The 18851-nt window shown below is 38.4% G+C and overlaps 1 protein-coding gene across 9 annotated transcripts in view; it reads right to left on the reverse strand.

Annotated features, from left to right (window-relative positions):
• LOC142164630 (uncharacterized) overlaps positions 1-18649 on the reverse strand; it is a 42811-nt gene extending 24162 nt beyond the window's left edge. The window contains exons 1-5 of one of the 9 annotated variants that reach the window (XR_012695450.1): positions 18021-18649; positions 5310-5378; positions 5163-5210; positions 4988-5067; positions 3957-4891 (exon numbers count right to left, since the gene is read on the reverse strand). Coding sequence is in view for 1 of the 9 variants with exons in the window: in XM_075222787.1 (XP_075078888.1) it covers positions 12990-13592 (603 nt within the window). In the remaining 8 variants the exon portion in view is untranslated. Of the gene's footprint in view, positions 1-3956; positions 4892-4939; positions 5116-5162; positions 5379-7481; positions 8888-10576; positions 12583-12602; positions 15992-18020 lie in introns of those variants that run through there. The other 8 variants (XR_012695452.1, XR_012695451.1, XR_012695454.1 and 5 more) reach the window with 8 other exon arrangements.
• Between the last annotated feature and the right edge of the window lie 202 nt (positions 18650-18851).

An 18851-nucleotide genomic window follows, 5' to 3' on the forward strand; every position in this document is an offset into this window, starting at 1 on the left:
GAAACATTATTTGTCATCCTACACTACTTACCTCATTTCACACTTGGATCTATTAAAGTATATCTTTCAAAAGCCTATGCCAACAGGAAGACTTGCGAAGTGGCAGATTTTGCTCAAAGAGTTTGACATAATCTATGTGACTAGGACTATTATGAAAGCCCAAGCATTGGCCGATCATTTGGCCGAGAACTCGGTCGATGAAGAGTATGAGCCACTGAGGACTTATTTTCCCGATGAAGAGGTGATGCATATTGATGAGCTAGAACAGGGCGAAAAACCAGGTTGGAAACTTTTCTTTGATGGAGCTGCTAACATGAAAGGAGTAGGAATATGAGCCGTGCTTATTTCTGAAACAGGGCATCACTATCCTGTTACAGCTCAACTTCGTTTTTATTGTACCAACAATATGGCTGAGTACGAAGCATGCATTTTGGGTTTAAGGCTAGCTGCAGACATGTATGTACAGGAAGTCTTGGTCTTGGGAGACTCGGATCTTCTGGTACACCAAATTCAAGGAGAATGGGAAACACGAGATTTGAAGCTCATACCATACCGACAATGTTTGCATGATCTTTGTCAATGGTTTCGATCAGTGGAGTTTAGGCATATTCCAAGGGTCCATAATGAGGTCGCCGATGCTTTGGCTACCCTAGCGTCAATGTTGCACCATCCGGACAAAGCCTATGTCGATCCTTTGCACATTCAAGTCCGAGATCAACATGCTTATTGTAATTTGATTGAAGAAGAACTTGATGGTGAACCATGGTTCCATGATATCAAGGAATACATCAAAATGGGGATATATCCAGTGCAAGCCACGAGGGATCAAAAGAGAACAATTCGACGGTTGGCAAGTGGGTTTTTCTTAAGTGGAGGAGTTTTGTATAAAAGAACTCCAGACCTTGGATTGTTAAGATACATAGATGTTTGACAAGCTACGGCTGTCATGTCCGAAGTTCATTCAGGAGTCTGTGGACCACATATGAGCGGATATGTGCTGGCAAAGAAAATTCTCCGAGCAGGTTATTATTGGCTCACCATGGAGCGAGATTGTATCAGTTTTGTGCGCAAATGTCATCAATGCCAGATACACGGAGATTTGATTCATTCTCCACCATCAAAATTGCATACAATGTCAGCACCATGGCCCTTCGTTGCTTGGGGTATGGATGTCATTGGACTGATCGAGCCAGTTGCATCCAATGGGCACAGGTTCATTCTAGTAGCCATTGATTATTTCACCAAGTGGGTCGAGGCTAAAACTTTCAAGTCTGTAACCAAGAAAGCAGTGGTGGATTTTGTTCATTCAAATATCATCTATCGATTTGGAATCCCAAAGGTGATCATCACGGATAATGGTGCTAATCTTAACAGCAATTTGATGAAAGAGGTATGTCAACAGTTTAAGATAACACACCGCAATTCCACCCCATATCGTCCCAAGGAGAATGGAGCAGTTGAGGCAGCCAACAAAAACATAAAGAAGATACTTCGGAAAATGGTAGAAGGTTCCAGGCAATGGCATGAAAAATTACCATTTGCGTTGCTAGGTTATCGCACTACCATCTGTACTTCAGTAGGTGCGACCTCTTATTTGTTGGTATATGGAACTGAAGCAGTGATACCTGCGGAAGTTGAAATCCTGTCCCTTCGGATTGTCGCTGAGGCTGAGATTGATAATGATGAGTGGATCAAAACCCGTTTGGAGCAGCTGAGCTTGATTGATGAAAACAGATTAGCAGTTGTGTGTCATGGCCAGTTGTATCAAAAGAGAATGGCAAGAGCATATAACAAAAAGGTGTGTCCCCGAAAGTTTGAAGTGGGCCAGCAAGTGCTGAAACGCATCCTTCCGCATCAGGCTGAGGCAAACGGCAAATTTGCCCCAAATTGGCAAGGGTCATTCATTGTAACCAGAGTATTGTCCAATGGTGCTTTATGTTTAACAGATATCGAAGGAAAATGCATAGACATGGCTATCAATTCTGATGCAGTAAAGAGATATTATGTATGATTTCTTTGGTATAATTGTTGATTGTTTGTATTTTGCATTATTTCGAATATTGAAATGACGAAGGCAATTTGTTCTTCTATCTAAACACTTTACCATTTGTTCCCCCTTTTGAGCCTTATTTCTTTCTTTCATACCCCTCTTTTGGAATTAATGACGAAAAAGAGAGAAAAATAAAGAAAAGAAAAAGAGAAAAGAAAAGAAGTGAAAAAGTATAACAACAAGGAAATTCATGTGTGAACTATGTTTGACCTGATTCCTGTTAAGGATACGTAGGCAGCTTTACGGTTCGGTCATAGTAAAATAAAAGTCAAAAGATCTCCAAGCAAGAAACTGGGGCAGAGGTTGTATTTGTAATAAGAAATGTGATTCCAAAAGTTGTAATTTTAAACCCATGTTAAATTGTTTTGAGCCTTTGATACCCTTTCTTTCTAACCTCATCCAAAAGCCCACATTACGATCCAAAGAAAGACCTTCTGATCAGCCTTCAAGGGATGCCAAGTCGAGCAAATAGAGGTGATTCATATCGGGGTAACACTCTGGTCCAAGCAAGAAAAGTAATGAAAATGAGAGCGTCTTATCGGTGAAAACCCTCATGGTCACCATAAGGCGACGAAAGCTGAGAGAAATGAAAATGAGAGAGTCTTATCGGTGAAAACCCTCATGGGCACCATCAAGCGATAAGGAATTGAGGAGTCAACAAATGAGAGAGGTTTGTCGGTGAAAACCCTCCAGGGCACGACAAGTCGCATAAGGTCCGAAAAGTGGGTGGAAAGTAAATTGGGCCATGGAAGATCTTGGAGCACAAAGTAAAACAATTGGAAAAGAGGTTGGTTAAATAGACTGGGCTGATTAATCCAAAATACATACCATGATCATTGGTGCTAGTGACTCCACTCAGATAAGTTCCTTTTCTTATCTCCAACAGTCATCCAAATTTGGATTCTTTTCTTTAATCTTAATTCTCAAAATCCTTGCATTTCATTGCTGTTAATTTTATTTCTCTAAAGCTCTTCCTAGTTTAGCCTTGTTTCAACGAATAAGAAGGAATTTCAAAGTTTACTACCAATTTTGAAATTGTACAAAGCAAAATGTGGCTAGGACATGCCGGAGATAATATGATGAAAAGTGGGACATGGGGTGTAAGCAAAGGTTAAATCGGTAGAATAGCCCAGGAATGTCGTAAGAGATATACAAGTTCAGATAGAAAGGTCGGAAGTGGAGAACAACATTTGGGAATCCTGTAGTTAAGGATCAGTCAGAAGGTCAAAATAATCCTTCGACTATGTTCAAGACAGTCGGAATGAAGCAAAGCCTAGCAAAGAGAAAACCACCCCTAGAGAGAATGCCACAACTAACCACCACGTTTTAAACTGACCAGATTTTCTTTTATTTGAAACAGGGGCAAAGATGGCATTTGTTTCAGGAAGCGCCCTGTAAGGAAGACAAGTACCATGCAGGTTTGATCGCATAATTCTCAGGACCCTCCTGGAAAATGGGATTTAGTTTAAAATTCAACATAATCATGAGTAGCGGAATTTGACATAAATGCACCATAGAGGATCATAAGTGGAGCTCTGAAGTTTGTATGTTTGAGATACACTTTGGACATTACCCCATGAGAACAAAGATTCTGACTTCTCTTCTTTCCCCGACTGATAGTCATGATTTTCTGCTTCCTCGACCTTTCCCCCAAGCCCCAGAAGAAACACCATCTTTTCCACCTTTTCCCCAATTTAGTCGGAAATTCTCAGGACCCTCCTAGAAAATGGGACCTAGTTTAAAAATTGAAACAATCGTGAAAAGCAAGATCTAGCATAAGTGTACCCCAAAGGAATATAAGTTGATTTCAAAGTTTGCATGTTTTAGAGAAGGATTCAATTAGGAATTTTTAGGACCCTCCTGAATAATGGGACCTAGCTTTGAGAGTTTTCATTAAATAACAAGATTTAGCGGAAGTCACACCTTTATTTATTTTTTTAGCAAACAAAGATCTAGAATTTTATTACCAAGCATAGAAACTCAACATTTCACAAATCAAAGGCTTGAATTAAGGATCCAATACATAGTTAGAGCGGAAAAAAACTTAGGAACGCCAAGTATAGGCAAAGAAACATGGATTAGCAGATTCAGTGGTGCAACTACAAAATCTTCCAATCAAACAATGTTGAGGAGTTTTGCTTCAACTGTTCATGGACTTTGAAAGAAAGAGAGCTTCGAAACTTTTCGAATTTGTGGAGGAGATAAGAGTAGCGCTCTTAGAAAGGAGGAGGGGAGGATCCCTTGGAGCTTCTATTTGGAGAAAACGCATAAACAGGGGCGGCTAGGTTCAAAAATGGGGAAGGTTCGTCCGTTTCGAAGGCGGCTCTCGTTGGTGATAGGGGAAGGGGGGTCTGATCTCTAATCTCCTTGTTGAGAGAAAATCAGAGAGGGATCCTTTAGGGAGATGGGTTTTTCTTCTTCTCCCTAGGGAGTTGCTAGGTTTTTTCTATTTGGGGGTGTTCTCTCATCTCTGTTGAAGATGGTGAGCGAAGAAGCAGGAAAAGGGGGAAGTCACACCTGTAAAAGATATAGCTTAGATTTAAAATTAGCGTCTAGTTAAGAGTTGTCAGGACCCCCTGGATAACGGAACCTAGTTTTCAAATTCTTAGTGATATTTGGTGATATGATTCAGTTTAACACTCACATATGCGCCCAACTGCCCAAACTGCGGCAGAAAATTTTCTTTTGTGTTGTCTATTTTTGTTGAAGTCAGGTGTCCATCTGAAGAATAGGGAGAACAACACGGATATTAAAGATAAGAACGTGAACAAACACTAGCAATCAGGCATCCACCTGGAGAACAAGGAAAAATAGTTCAAGATTCAGTAATCAGACATCCACCTGGAGAATAAGGAAAAATAGTTCAAGATTCAGTAATCAGGCATCCACCTAGAGAACAAGGAAAAATAGTTCAAGATTTGGTAATCAGGCGCCCACCTGGAGGAACGAGGGAGAACAAATCAAAGAAGAGCAGTTTCAAGAAGAAGATGGACCAAGTTTCAGAATCAGGCGTCCACCTGGAGAACAAGGAAAGATGGTTGAAATTTCAGCAGTCAGGAGCCCGCCTGGAAAACAAGGGAATACAATTCGAGTTCAGCAATCAGGAACCTACCTGGAGAACAAGAGAATACATTTCAAGTTTCAACAGTCAGGAGCCCACCTGGAGAGCAAGGGAATACAATTCAAGTTCAGCAGTCAGGCACCCAAAGGGAGGATGAAGGGAAGAAACAATTCAAGATTCGAGTAATCAGGAGCTCGCCTGTAGAATAGAGGATAGGCAACAATGGTCAAAGGAAGACGTTTAAAGGGTCAGCAACAAGATGTCCACCTGAAGAAAAAGGAAAGCATTTCAAAGATACCATGCAAGTCAGCCACAAAGGAACAACTGAACAAAATGCAAGTCAACAAGGCAACAACAGTCACAAGGCCAAGTTTGAAAATAACTCTTTATAAAGCATAGGTTATAGCTTAGTCTAGCTTCTTCATTTTTGTCATGGTGTAATAAGGAGGTCAGTGAGTAGTATCAGTAGCAGCAGTAACAGTGAAACCACAGCTTCATGGTAGTCCCAGCTACCGAAACTTCCCGAACTACATTGACCTGATTCCTTTATAGCCAAGGATATGTAGGAAACCTTTGAAGAAGAGGTTCGGTCAAATTCTTTCAAAAAAATACTTCCCACGGAGTATTCAAACGGTCAAAAGTTGCTCGTATCCGCTCACTTTATCTTTGCACGAAAACTCTTCATGTTTCCGGGCAAAGAGGGGCAGCTGTGAGCACGTGATTTTTGTCTCACACGAACCACTCCTAAAAATTCAAAATCAAATAAATCTTTCTTTTTGTGTGCAATTTTATGAATTTTCGTGATATTTTCTGTAATTGTTTGCATTTGTGTGTGCATGTTCGTTGGTTAAATTAATGAAAAAAAATAAAAATTATGTTGCATGTACATTTAGGATTTAATTTGACATTCTTTTTAATTAATCAATAATTAGGTGTTTTGTAAAAATAAAAAATTCAAAAAAAAAATAATATATATTCTTTGCATTTTAGTAATTAATGTCGAATTTTATGTTTTCTTTTAATTTGGGGTTTAGTTATTTTGTGATAATTACTACTTAGAATTAATTAATCTTTTTAAGATAAGTTGGTCAAAATTAAATTTGGGTTTGTATTTGATTAAGAAGAAAATTGAAAAGAAAATAAAAGAGAATGAAATAGGAGTTGGACTAGTTTTAACTAAATTCCCAGGCCCAAAAGCAGTCCAAACCCGGTCCACCACCAGCTTAGCCAACGACGTCATTTCAGAGCTGATAAGTCTCAACCGTCGATCTCATTAGATCGAACAGTTCAGTACATCTCCAGCATCGACTAAATGACGCCGTTTCATGTTTGTTGATCTGAACCGTTCGTTTCATTCGATCGAACAGTCCAGTATTTTCCTCGCAACTCGACCCGTCCACCCCACTAACCGACCCAATCCCCCAACCGGCCAAAACGGCCCCGTTTTACATAAGTGAACTGATCCACGCCGTTGATCTCAATTGATCCAACGGTTTGGATTCAATTCCACAACATGTATATATATGTGTAACACACCCCACCCCCCTAAAGCCCCTACCCAGTCTTCTTCGTCTCTTCAGAGACGACCTAAATCCAAACCCTAGCAGCAGTCGCCCCTCTCCACCGCCCTAAACCCGGCGGTGCCAGTTCCAATGACCTCTTTCTTCACACCGCGGATCCCCCTCAACCTCTCCATTCCAAATATCCAAACACCTCTCTTCGAATCATAGCAAGAGCCTCGAATCTTCAATCGAAGTTCAGTAAAAAAACCCTACCTTACCCAATCAACCCCAAAAAATCACACCCCTGAACCACCAGGCTTCCCTCGTCCCAAATCCCATGATAATTTTCCTCGAATCACCGTAGAGCCTTTCGAATTTCAGATCGAAAAGTTGAACCTTGAGTCCCCAAAAACACTGCTTAGTAAAGATTTCAAGATTTTTAGGTTGAAATAGGCTGTAATCGTGTGTTTTCAATCGAACAAAAACATACGATTAGAGTCCGTCTCAACCAAAAGAGTAGGAAGTTCTTTTGAGTGGAATAAAGGGTTCGATTCTGGTAAGTGTTTCGGTGTTTTTTCAATGTTTTCTTTTATGTATCTTCCTCCTCATCCCTTTCCCACAGGCTGAAATTCACGGTTTTATCATTTTCTTGTCCTTTTATTACATGAAGTTTCAGTCTGTTTATGTCTTAATTTGCTGAGAACAACAAATGTGAACATTGCATGTCAAATTACTGCTTAGTTAAACACGATAATTTGTTTGAAATTTCTGTTTGAATTTTGGTTTACATGATTCTATAAATATGTCTATGTTTCACTCAGGTTCAGTTTATTTTCAAAATCTCTACATCTCTTTTTGATCTATTTTGAAACCTTAACATGTAAATAGTCCTCATAAGGTTAATGTGGTTAGTTGGAGTTCATTAAGAAACAAAGGGATTGGTAGTGGACATGACAGTTTGTCAACACCTTTAAAGGTTTAATTAAAAATTAAAAAAAAGGATCAGTAGTGGAAAGTAACAGCCTTTTAAGTACCTTTAGAGGTGGGAATTCAAAGAAGAACATAGGGTAGGTTTAAAAAATTGAAGATGGCAATAAGGTTGACACCCTTTTACAAAACCTTTAGAGGTGGGGACATCAGAAACAACATGGGTTAATAATAAAAGTTTAAAGGGGCGCACATGGGAGGGAATAAACAGGCTGAAAAGTGAAAAAAGATTTGAATAAAATGGGTTTAACATTGGGCTTTAAAGGGGAGAGACCTAAGAGAAGAGTGGGGAGGAGCTGAGGAGATTAGGAAGAAAACTTTCTGAGAGAGATACCAACCTAAGAGAAGGGAGACAGACCTAAGAGAGGGAGATATAGAGACTGAATTCATATACACAGAGATATTCTGCATTTTTATTCACTGCCTCCCTGATTTTGAATCAATTTCATCGAAAGTTGATTGAATCTGGTTTGTTGTTCGATCAAAACTGATTTCTGGGTTGCTGTATATTATTTCCTGAGTTTGAAATTGGTTTGTTGGTCACCTGTTGCTGCTGAATTCTACTTCACTATTGTTACTGTTGATACCTCACTTTTCTGCTTCCTTCTTTTATTTCCAGGTACACGACCCTGTAACTACTTTAGTTATGAAGTGAATTTGAGGAATGAAAAATGAAAAATAAAGAATTGGAGCATAGAAAATATTCCATTTTGTTCTTCTCTGATCTGTTTGTTTAGTTAATGTGATTATTTTGTCCAAATCAGTTCAGTTAAGCATGTGGTAGTTGCTAGTAGAGAGTATATGATGTTAGTATTTATATGGTGAACCTTCAGTTTATCTTGTTGGCTTTATACAAGTTTAAATGATTTATGTTCATTAATAGAGATCCAATAAGCTAGATCCATCATTAACTGATCCATTAGCATCATGTATTAAAGTCTGAATCATCATTAGATCCTAGACCTAGAAGAGGGGAAGTACAAAAGAGAAGATGAATTTTTTTTTTATGAAGATGTGAAGTCCATTGGGTTACTGAAATTTTGTAGCTCAAACGCTCCTCCTAAGTTTCTATAGATGTGGTTGATTTCGAATTGTTGATTTCGGTCTCGATGCATGTTGAAGCCTTGCTCCTTCATTTGGTACTTCTGGAAATTTAAAGGTTCTTCAAGCTGTTAAAAGTGTTTTTGTTTGGGCTCACTGATGTTCTCTGTTTGTTGTTGCTGGGATTTGTTTGCTGGGTTTGTGCTCCTTTTCTTCTGCTTTTATGTGGCATTTCTAAGTTTATTCCTGTATAATTAGGTATGTCAGATTTTATTTAGTTGTCTACAAAAATCATAAATATAAATCTGATTTGTTCGTGTTATATTAATGTCCAATTCGTGCATTCACTGTATTTAATCACTGGATTGGTCTACATCTACTATGTCTGCCAACATCTAGCTTTGACTATTTGTTTTGAACTGAAAATTTGAGTTTGAAATCATTCGTTGTGCTCAAATACCATGCCATAGGTTCAGTTTGTTTGTATGTCCACTAATTAGCTATGTGTTTTGGTTTATTAGCATATGCAGAATCTTCAACTTGCTTTAATTTCAAACTTTGGGAGATTTAAAAATTGGTTCACTACCTAAGCTAATTTCGATTCACTAGCTTAATGATGTTCGTCCGCTTGAATTCATGAAATTATTACTAGTGAATGAAATTTTCATTGGACTCTCATAGATTAGAGCCACCAGAAGATAAGGATTCATCTGGCTATATATACGGTAGGCTCATTTGAGCTAAAGTGGCGATTCTCTTTGTTTAAATCATCTTATTCATGGTGTGTTAAACTGTTGAATTAATATGCAAGTATGAGTGATTTATTGCTCTCTGTTTCATCAACGGCAGATGCTATTATGTTTTGAATCAATCTTTCCCCAAGTTCATATTTTGATTAATAGTTGTTCTTGTCAAGATTTGGAGGTTCTTATGACTTTACGTTGGGTGTGAGCTTAATCACAAAATGGAAAGGTTAAATGAGCCACTATATTATTTGGTAGAGATCACGTTGGATTTTAGCATGACCTTTCATTTTATTCCATTAACTTTCTTCATCAAGAATTAAGTCTAGATAAAAATAGAATGAATAATTAGGACTTATCTGCTTGTAGCATCATAAAACTATACTCGGTATAATTGATACATCAGGCAGTCCCTAATAATCAATCTTACTTTTTCATAAATTCTACCCTCGTAACCTTCGAGCACTACAATAATCTCAAACTTAGCAGATAATTAAACAACTTTGAACATCGTAGTTTGCTTTAGGCATGATTATTAATAAATCATCGTGGCTATAGATACAGTTCCTGTAACATAGTCATGATACATAATTTCCAAATTCGGGTGTGCATTTCATGTGACCCAATTTCAATTCGGTATGTTGTACCGAACAAAAATGACCATGGCATGGCCCTCGTATAATTAATCTTGTTTTATCCTTAGAAATTGAGGCATGCCACCTGGTGAAATTTACATGGCCCTTGCGAAGTTGAAAGTGCGTAGTTGCTTCGGGCGCACTATTTTAAAATTTACCCTCCTAAAATCGGGTGTGCATTTCATGTGACCCTAATCAAATCTTAAAACATTGAATAAAATATGTTTAGGATTACGGGTGCATTTCATGTGGCGCGATCCAAAGACATGTTTTAAACGACGTTCAATCCTCTTTAAAAATTGAATAAAAGCGGTTAAAAGTTAAAATTTTCACATAGGTTCATAATTGTTTAAAATCAGATAATTAAGCTAAATATAAAGACTGTGCTAAAACCACGGAACTCGGGAATGCCTAACACCTTCTCCTGGGTTAACAGAATTCCTTACCCGGATTTCTGATTCGCGGACTGTAATACAGAGTCAATCTTTTCCTCGATTCGAGATTTAAATCGGTGACTTGGGACACCATAAACTATCTCAAGTGGCGACTCTGAATTTTAAATAAATCCCGTTTTGATTGTCACTTAAATTGGTCAAAACTCCCTTATACTTTTCCGGAGAGGGGTCAAAAGGAGGTGTGACAATAAGTATTGGAGAGACTACTAACCTGAGTCATAGGAACCAGGTTCCTTGACGGTTTTTAAAAATTTTGAGCAAAGACTCCTAGAAGTGCAATGTTACTCTTACTTGTTTTTGTCCTAAAATTGCTATATGTGTATACCTGTAACAGTATAGATTTGAGTTAGATATCGCTGAAAAACACTTTTTACCAGTGTACTTTTCCTTGTTAACATAGCCAATCATCGAGGGACCAGGTCCCTCTGTTAAGCTTGATCAACCCCGATTTCTTTCAAAGTGTTCACTGTCAGTGCCTTGGTGAAGATGTCTGCTACCTGGTCCTCCGTCTTCCAGTACTTCATACAAATCAGAACCTTTTATACATTATCCCTCAAAAAGTGATGTCCCACATCAATGCCTTTTGTCTTCTTGTGTTGTACCGGGTTCAAGCTATAAATACACCAAAGTCTTCAAGATATTGCTTGATCTGTAGTAGTTGAGCACAACAAGAAGCAGCAACCACGTATTCAGCTTCAGCAGTAGAAAGAGCTACACAATTTGTTTCTTTGTACCCCATGAGATCAAGTATGACCCCAGAAAATGTGCCGTTCCAAAAGTGCTTTTTCTGTCTACTAGATATTCAGCATAATCAGCATCAATATATCCAACCAAATCAAAAGAATCTCCTGAATACTAGATGGGAACCAGGTCCTTCGTTCCCTTAGGATACCTCAAACTTCCCTTGGCACCCTTCAAGTGAGAGTGTTTTGGGCCAGGTTCCAATCACTATTCTGTATGAAGGCCTAGGGACCAAGGGCATACTTGGTTCCTCTCAACTGATGGATTTCTTCTTGCATAGCAGCTATCCAGTTAGCATTTTTCAATGCTTCTTTGATGTTCTAAGGCTAGATTTAAGACAAGAACGCTGAGAGGGAAAACATGTTCCTTACCTTAGAACTAGGTTGAATACCAGAATCTAAGGATGTGATTACATTTTGAAGGGATGTGAACTCTTTTGCTTCTAGTTGGATACTTGAACTTCAGAATTTGAAGGACCAGGTTCTTCCATATGTGCATCAACAACCCTATGTTGCATCAACAACCCTATGTTTAGCTTAAGTCGAGGTGATAAAGGGACCAGGTTCCTCTGTGCCTTTTGGAGATTCTACTGCATCTCATTCATCCTTCTACTTGAATTCACTCATCAAATCAGTCTTTTCATTTGCAATATCTATAGCTTCAACAGGAGCATTTGTGAATTCTCCATCTTCATCTTCTTTGTAATGTGACCCTTTTTCCACCATTATTGAGAACAAAACATTTTGCATCCAAAAGGCTCTCGAGTAAGTCAACTTGGCTTTTCTCCCATTGAGCAGTTCATAGAGAAACTTCTCGAGAAGGAAACTGATCATGCACTTGTTAATCAAGTAGCAAGAAGTGTTGACTGCTTCAGCCCATGAACCAGGTCCTCCATAACCAACTTGTTCAACAAGTAGAAACTCACATGCCCAGTCATCTTCACCATAACTCAGCATCATCGTCAAGGACACTTAGGCACGTTAGATCACCACCATGTAGGGACTTAAAATCAGCAATGTAAACATTCTTGTATCTTTTGGCCACAAGCACCACCTCACCAATCACAAGATTTGTGACTGTGCATATCTTGGACAAGAATTTCACTTTATTTCCCTTGTCACATATCTGAGAATTAAACACTCAAGAGACTACTTCAGGCAATTGACATAGTACACGTTCTTAATTGAGTGAGTGAGTGACTTCCCAATCCTTCCTACTCCTAGAGTGTATCCCTTTTAGCTATTTTCAATGGGTACACTCTCTCCTTGCAGGTCCTTAAGTGAAAGAAAATCATTTGTACTTCCAGTCATATGTTTTGAGCAGTTGCTATCCATGTACCATTATAGGTTGATCTCTTTCACTATTCCCTGCACAAGAAAATCAGGAGTTAGACTTAGGAATTCAAATGAGTTTGGTCCCTTATAATGAGAAAAGGGGTGAATGAGGGCTCTTTTGGTCCAGGCAGGCATTATATGTTTTTTATGTGAAGGACCAGGTTCCGTAGCAGCAGTTACTTTTTCAGCAAAAACTTTATTTTTCTGTTGAGACTGAATTCTGGCCTTACAATTTTCTTTAAAGTGCCCAGTGTTTCCACAGTGAGTGCAAAGCCAATTGTCAGGTACAGTAACGTACTTACTATAAGCGTTGTAGGGAGTCTTTTCTCTTTGGAACCTGATTCCCTGAATGTTTCCCCAATTGTTTGTGTACAAGGCATTGATAGCATAAGAGGACCAGGTCCACTTAAGTGATTTTTCAATATCACTCTTCAGTCTTCCTAGTTCTTCCTGAAGTTGTTGTTTTTCTCAAGCTCAGCACACATACTAGACTTCACTGAATTTAACTCACTTTCAAGCTTAATGTGTGCCTCACTTGCAACTTCCTTTCCCTTTTGAGAATTCTCAGGCCTACTTTTCATTGTAAGTTCCCTAATTATTTCCTTTAAGTTTACAGCCACCACTAATAGGTCATCTCTCTCATGCTCAATGTTAGCATTACCCTCAATTAGAACCTCTTTTTGTTTCTTTAGACTCTCAATGGTTTCCTCTAAGTCTACAATGGAAACTACCATATAATCTCTCTCTTGTTCAATGCCATAAATTTCTTCTATTAAAGAATTTTTCTCATTAATGAGGCTATGATAGGCATCAATCAACACATTTGCTAAAGACATCAATTTTTTCATAGAGTAAGTTTTCAAATTTCTTTGAACATCAAGAAAACTTACCTCATCTTCCTCTTTGTCCTCATCATCATCAGATTTGGCCATGAGTGCAAAGATTGACTCATATTCTGAAGATCCATTGTTAGCAACCATCATATTTTCACCTTCAGATTCACTATAGGAATTTCCCCAATCAACCAGGGCTTGCTTCACCATGTTGTCAGCAGCATCTCTTCTTTTGAACTTTCTGTCAAGGACCTGGTTCCTTTTAGTGGCCTTTTCAGTGTTGGTTTTGTAATGATCCTGCTTATGAATAGGACAGTCTTTAATGAAGTGTCCAAACTTTCCACACTTATGGCGGCAATCATTTTCTTCGAAATTCCTACTGGAACTTCTTTTCTTTGGAATCCCACCAATTTTTCAAATCATATTTTGGAATCTTCGAGTGAGATACTCCATGTCGGATTCATCACTTCTTGAGTCTTTGTTGGCAGCCTTGAGAACCCGGTTCTTCTCCTTCTTGGGCTCTCTTCTTTAAAGATCCTTCTTTCTCTTCATCTCATTATTTTTAAGATTTCTAATGAGTTCATCAATGGTCAGCTTCTGCAAATCCTTGGCTTCAATGATAGCATTCATTTTACTTTCCTAAGAACCTGGTAAAACACTGAGTATTTTCCAGACCAGCTTATTTCTTGGGATGACTTCACCAAGGGAGTGAAGCTCATTGATAATGGAGGTGCAACATGTGTGCATATCTTGAATAGACTCATCCTACTTCATCTCAAAAAGCTCATACTCAATAGTAAGCATATCAATTTTGGACTGTTTAACCTGAGTAGTTCCCTCATGGGTAGTTTGAAGAGCTTCCTGAATCTCCTTAGCAGACTGCCAAGCTGAGATGCGGTTGTACTCATCTGGTTTGATGCCACAAACAAGAATCTTCTTTGCCCTAAAATGCTTCTCAATAGCCTTTCTATCAGCATCATTGTACTCTTTTCTTGTTTTTGGGACTGTAACCATTCCCTCACCAACAGTTTTCATGGGAACAAAAGGTCCATCACAGATTATATCCCACAGCTCTGAGTCCTCAGCCATAATGAAGTCATGCATTCTTGTTTTCCACCAACCATAGTAGTGTCCGTTGAATCTTGGTGGTTTGTACGTTGATTGTCCTTCCTCGAAATTTGGTGAAGTAGTCATGTAGATCCTTTCTAGGTGTTAACCTTATCAATTGATAGAAACTAAGTGTCCACCAGACTATATAGAGAACCAAATTCTCTATAAGTTCCCACTGTAAGAAAAATATTGTAAAACCAACCAGTATAGGGAATCAGGTTCTCTAATTGTTCCCATAGTAGCTCGGTAGTAAATAAAGAACACAGAGGATTCTTAGTTGGAAAAATCCCAACTCAAGGGGACAAAAATCACGACCTACACCTGTAGGCTTTCAACTTCACTAACTTGTAAACATCTATTACAAGCCACTTTGTAATGATTCCATTACAAATAATTTAACTCAACTAACTTGTGGTACTCTTACCACAAGTCACTTTGTCACTTTCTAGTTACAAAGACTTTAACTAACGTGTGATTCTCTCATCACAAGCCACTTTGTCACTCTCTAGTTACAGAGACTCTAACTTAACTAACTTGTGATACTCTTACCACAAGCCACTTTGTCACTTTTTAGTTACAAAGACTTTAACTTATGACTAACTCTAGTCACAACACAACTTGGCGGGTTTGTGATTTTGGGTTTCCTAAATTACAGCATCTAAGAAAGCAAGATAGGAATAAAAAATGAAGAACAAATAACAAAGATTCAACAAACCTAAGGACTTAAGATATCTTCAATATTGGATTCGGTCCTTGAGGTTGTAGCAGCTTTGTTCTTGAGAGAGGTTGTGGCAAGCACTTGAGAGAATATCTTCTTTTGATTTTGCAAGTGTTGAAGAAAATGTCTTGTGCCTTGCACCAGGTTTATACTACAAAAGACATCACCATGGTGATGTCAATTCACAATGGTGATGTCAATTCTTGGTTAGTACATGCCTCTTCCCAATGGGAAGTGACGGATGCACTGTCTGCTGCACTATTGTGTGTACAGTTGCAGGCAGTCACTTTCTGTAGTTGTTTTTCAGCTGTATAATTGACTTATACTTTTGTCATGGGAACACCAAGAGATCAGGTCCCTAATCTGGTTCTTGTAAATCTAAAGGCACACTGCCCAGATTATCTTGAGTCGATTAACTTGAATGATTGTACCAGGCATGCTTCAGGTCCTTTATCTGGTTCTCTCATGAAGTAAGTTGTTTCACCTTCCTTGATTGTATTTATACGTGTGTGACATCACTTACAATGATATAAGCAAGGTAGGTAAAAAGCCTTTCACAGAAAGTTGATTGTTGCATTGTTCATGTATAGTAGCGTGTGCAGGCAGCAACTTTCCTATTGGAGAGTTGACTTCATACAGTCTCCTCGGGAACTGGTAGGGACCTGTTACCTCAGCTGTTCCTTCCACTCTAAAAAGTTGAGTTATATCCCACGCTGGATCCCAACTTGGAACTTTGTGATCTCAAGTTCTTGTAAATGTGTAACATGTTCCTTATCTGGTTCTGGATAGTAAGTTTGTTAGATCATCAAAACATAAAGTAAAGTACTTATGCCCAAGGTACTTGTAACCTATCATGTAACTTGAACCGGCTATTTTATGGTTTAAGGATTAGAGTAGGAGTAGGAAGGAAAAAATAATTTCTCTTAGATGCCTTTTGACATGTTTGATGCTAGCATATTTAGGCTGAAACATGTGAATCACCTTCCCCACATATTTGAAATTGTATGATGCCTTGAAAATTTGAATAGCTTGTTCTATGACGCCTTTTACTCAACTTCTTGACTTGTTTGTTTATCTAGTGCTTATTGCTTAGTAATTCTTGGTATATATTACCTACTTTGACTTGAGAGTTGGAATGAAACCGTCTGGATGGGTCATGTGTAATGTGTGTGAGAGGTTTGAAGTTTAATTTTGTGCTATCCTAAGTTAGTCTAGAACTTGGCTCGTGTGTGTGTGACGAAGAAAATAAGTAAGTCTTGTTGAGTCTAGGAGATGATTTAGGCATTTATTTGGTTAGCTCATTGAGCCTTGAATTGCCTACCATGTTTAAATATTTTCATAGTTAGCCATTTGAGTCTATAAATATTTTCTTTGGCACCCACATTACAAGCTTAATTTCTTTTTGTTCTTAATTAACTTTGTTGAACCTTTTACCCCTAAAAACGCTTGAGTCACAAGATTGAGTGTTAGAAAGGTAAGGAGAAAATGAGGGCAGCATTTGAGTGAAACCAGAGAAAGGATAAAAGGTGCACTTTGCCACACCTCCTTTTTCCTACCCCCCGGAAAGAGTATAAGAGAGTTCTTTCCAATTTAAATGACAATCGAAACGGGATTATTTTATTAAAAATTTAGAGTCACCACTTGGAATAATTTATGGTGTCCCAAGTCACCGGTTTAAATCCCGAATCGAGGAAAGATTGACTCTATTTTACAGTCCGCGAACACAAAAATCCGGGTAAGGAATTTTGTTAATCCGAGAGAAGGTAATAAGTATTCCCGGGTTCCGTGGTTTTAGCACGGTTGCTCAACTGTTATTATTGGCCTATTTATTTGATTTTAAAATATCTTTGAATCCTATGTGCATTTTATCCCTTTTAAACCCGCTTTTAATAATCCAATTGTCATACAGCTAATTATTTGATTACACATTGCGAATCATGTCACGGGAACCGTACCCACGATCTACAACATGTTTATTTATTAACAAGATTAAAATTGTGGCCGAGTCACATAAATGTACCCCCGGATTTAAAAATTAGGCATCACAACTACGTCACGAGAACCGAACCCGTAGCTGTAATAAAATTTATTAATTAGCGCGCCTAAAGCAAACTACGAGAATTCAAGGCATTTTTCATACTAATTTTGTATTTATGTGAGGGCCATAGATTATAGGATTTTATTTGTGTATGGCGCACCTCAAATTATTTTAAAGAAAATGTTTGTATTTAGCCAAGGCAAACTTTAATACTCCTACTTATATCTAAAAGACTAAGTACCACAACCACGTCACGGGAACCGTAACCATAGTTGTAATGTTCAATTATGTGCTTAAAGGAAACTACGAGATTCACGACTATTGACGACCTAAGCATGCTACTAGCGGACCAACTAATAAAGTAGTGACATAAAAACGATATTATCCATATGTGTTTCTGAATGTGAATACTATTTCACTAAAAATACATTCAAAATGCCCATGTGACTATCTAAGACAATGAATTCAATATCTTTTTTCCCATCTTTCAGAAGGACAGTTTTCATTTCACCAAAACATCAGTTCAAATTCTTTCTCCCAACAAGGCAAGCTAAAGGGAAAATCTCCAAGTTTCAAAGGGGAAGAATCAAAGAATAGAGACAGCAATAGTAAGATCAATGAAACGATCACGAATACCAAACAAAATTTCAGTTATTCACATCAAAATTTGATAGATTTAGGTGACAATACCATAAATTGAGCATGTTCAACCATAGAAGAAAGATCACTTTAATTCAATTAAATCAGTAAGACAAAGAGAAGAGAGATGGACCTTTATATAGCAATACGTTTTTGAAACAATGAACAAAAGAAATCCGTCCAGAGCTACGTGACGACCTCGACGCACCGGACCTCAACGAACTCAGAAACTTCAATATCTAGCGTCGAACAGATCTTACAAACAAGCTCTAAGATGGATTCAACCTCGATAAGGAACCAGCAGAACAGTCAAAAAAAAACTCGAGACTCGCCGGAAAAGACTGTTAAACGAGCTTTTGGGCTCCTCACTGTTTTCTGCCCTTTTTTCATTCACTGCCCTTGCTTCTCTGTTGCTTCAGTGTGTTCGTATGTTTGCGTTCGAGAGGAAGAAGTCTCGATGGCTGGTAGAGACACTGCTTGGTGGTAAAGGGCGGGTTCGCGACGGAGGTTGAAGGTGAAAGAGGAAGTCTAGTTCGTGGTTGTTCCGGCGAGGTGAGGGTGATGGTGAATCTCTTTACGTTCCAGCAGCTGAAGGCTTTTAAGCCTTCTTCATTTTTGTTCAAAAATGGTGGATTGTCCGTCGATCCTTTGAAGAGGAAGACTAGAAGCGATGGGGGGGTTTCTTTTTTGAGAATTGCGGCGCTTGATTTTCAGTGTTAGGGTCTTAGCTCTAGCCGTGTTTTTTTAGCTCATTGTAGGCGTTAGGTCTAGCTTCCTTTTATAGGTTTAGGATTTTAGGGTTATATTTAGGTTAAGGGGTACGGACCTAGGAATTATAGGCTTGGGAATTATGGGTTAGATCCAAAAACTAGGCCTAAAAATGGGTTGCTTGAGCCCAAATTTATTCTTTCCCCGTGAATGAGACTAAAAATACGATCTCGTTTATTAACTAATCCTAAGTAAG

The sequence above is a fragment of the Nicotiana tabacum genome, chromosome 10 (genome assembly GCF_000715075.1).
Source record: "Nicotiana tabacum cultivar K326 chromosome 10, ASM71507v2, whole genome shotgun sequence".
Lineage (NCBI taxonomy): Eukaryota > Viridiplantae > Streptophyta > Magnoliopsida > Solanales > Solanaceae > Nicotiana > Nicotiana tabacum.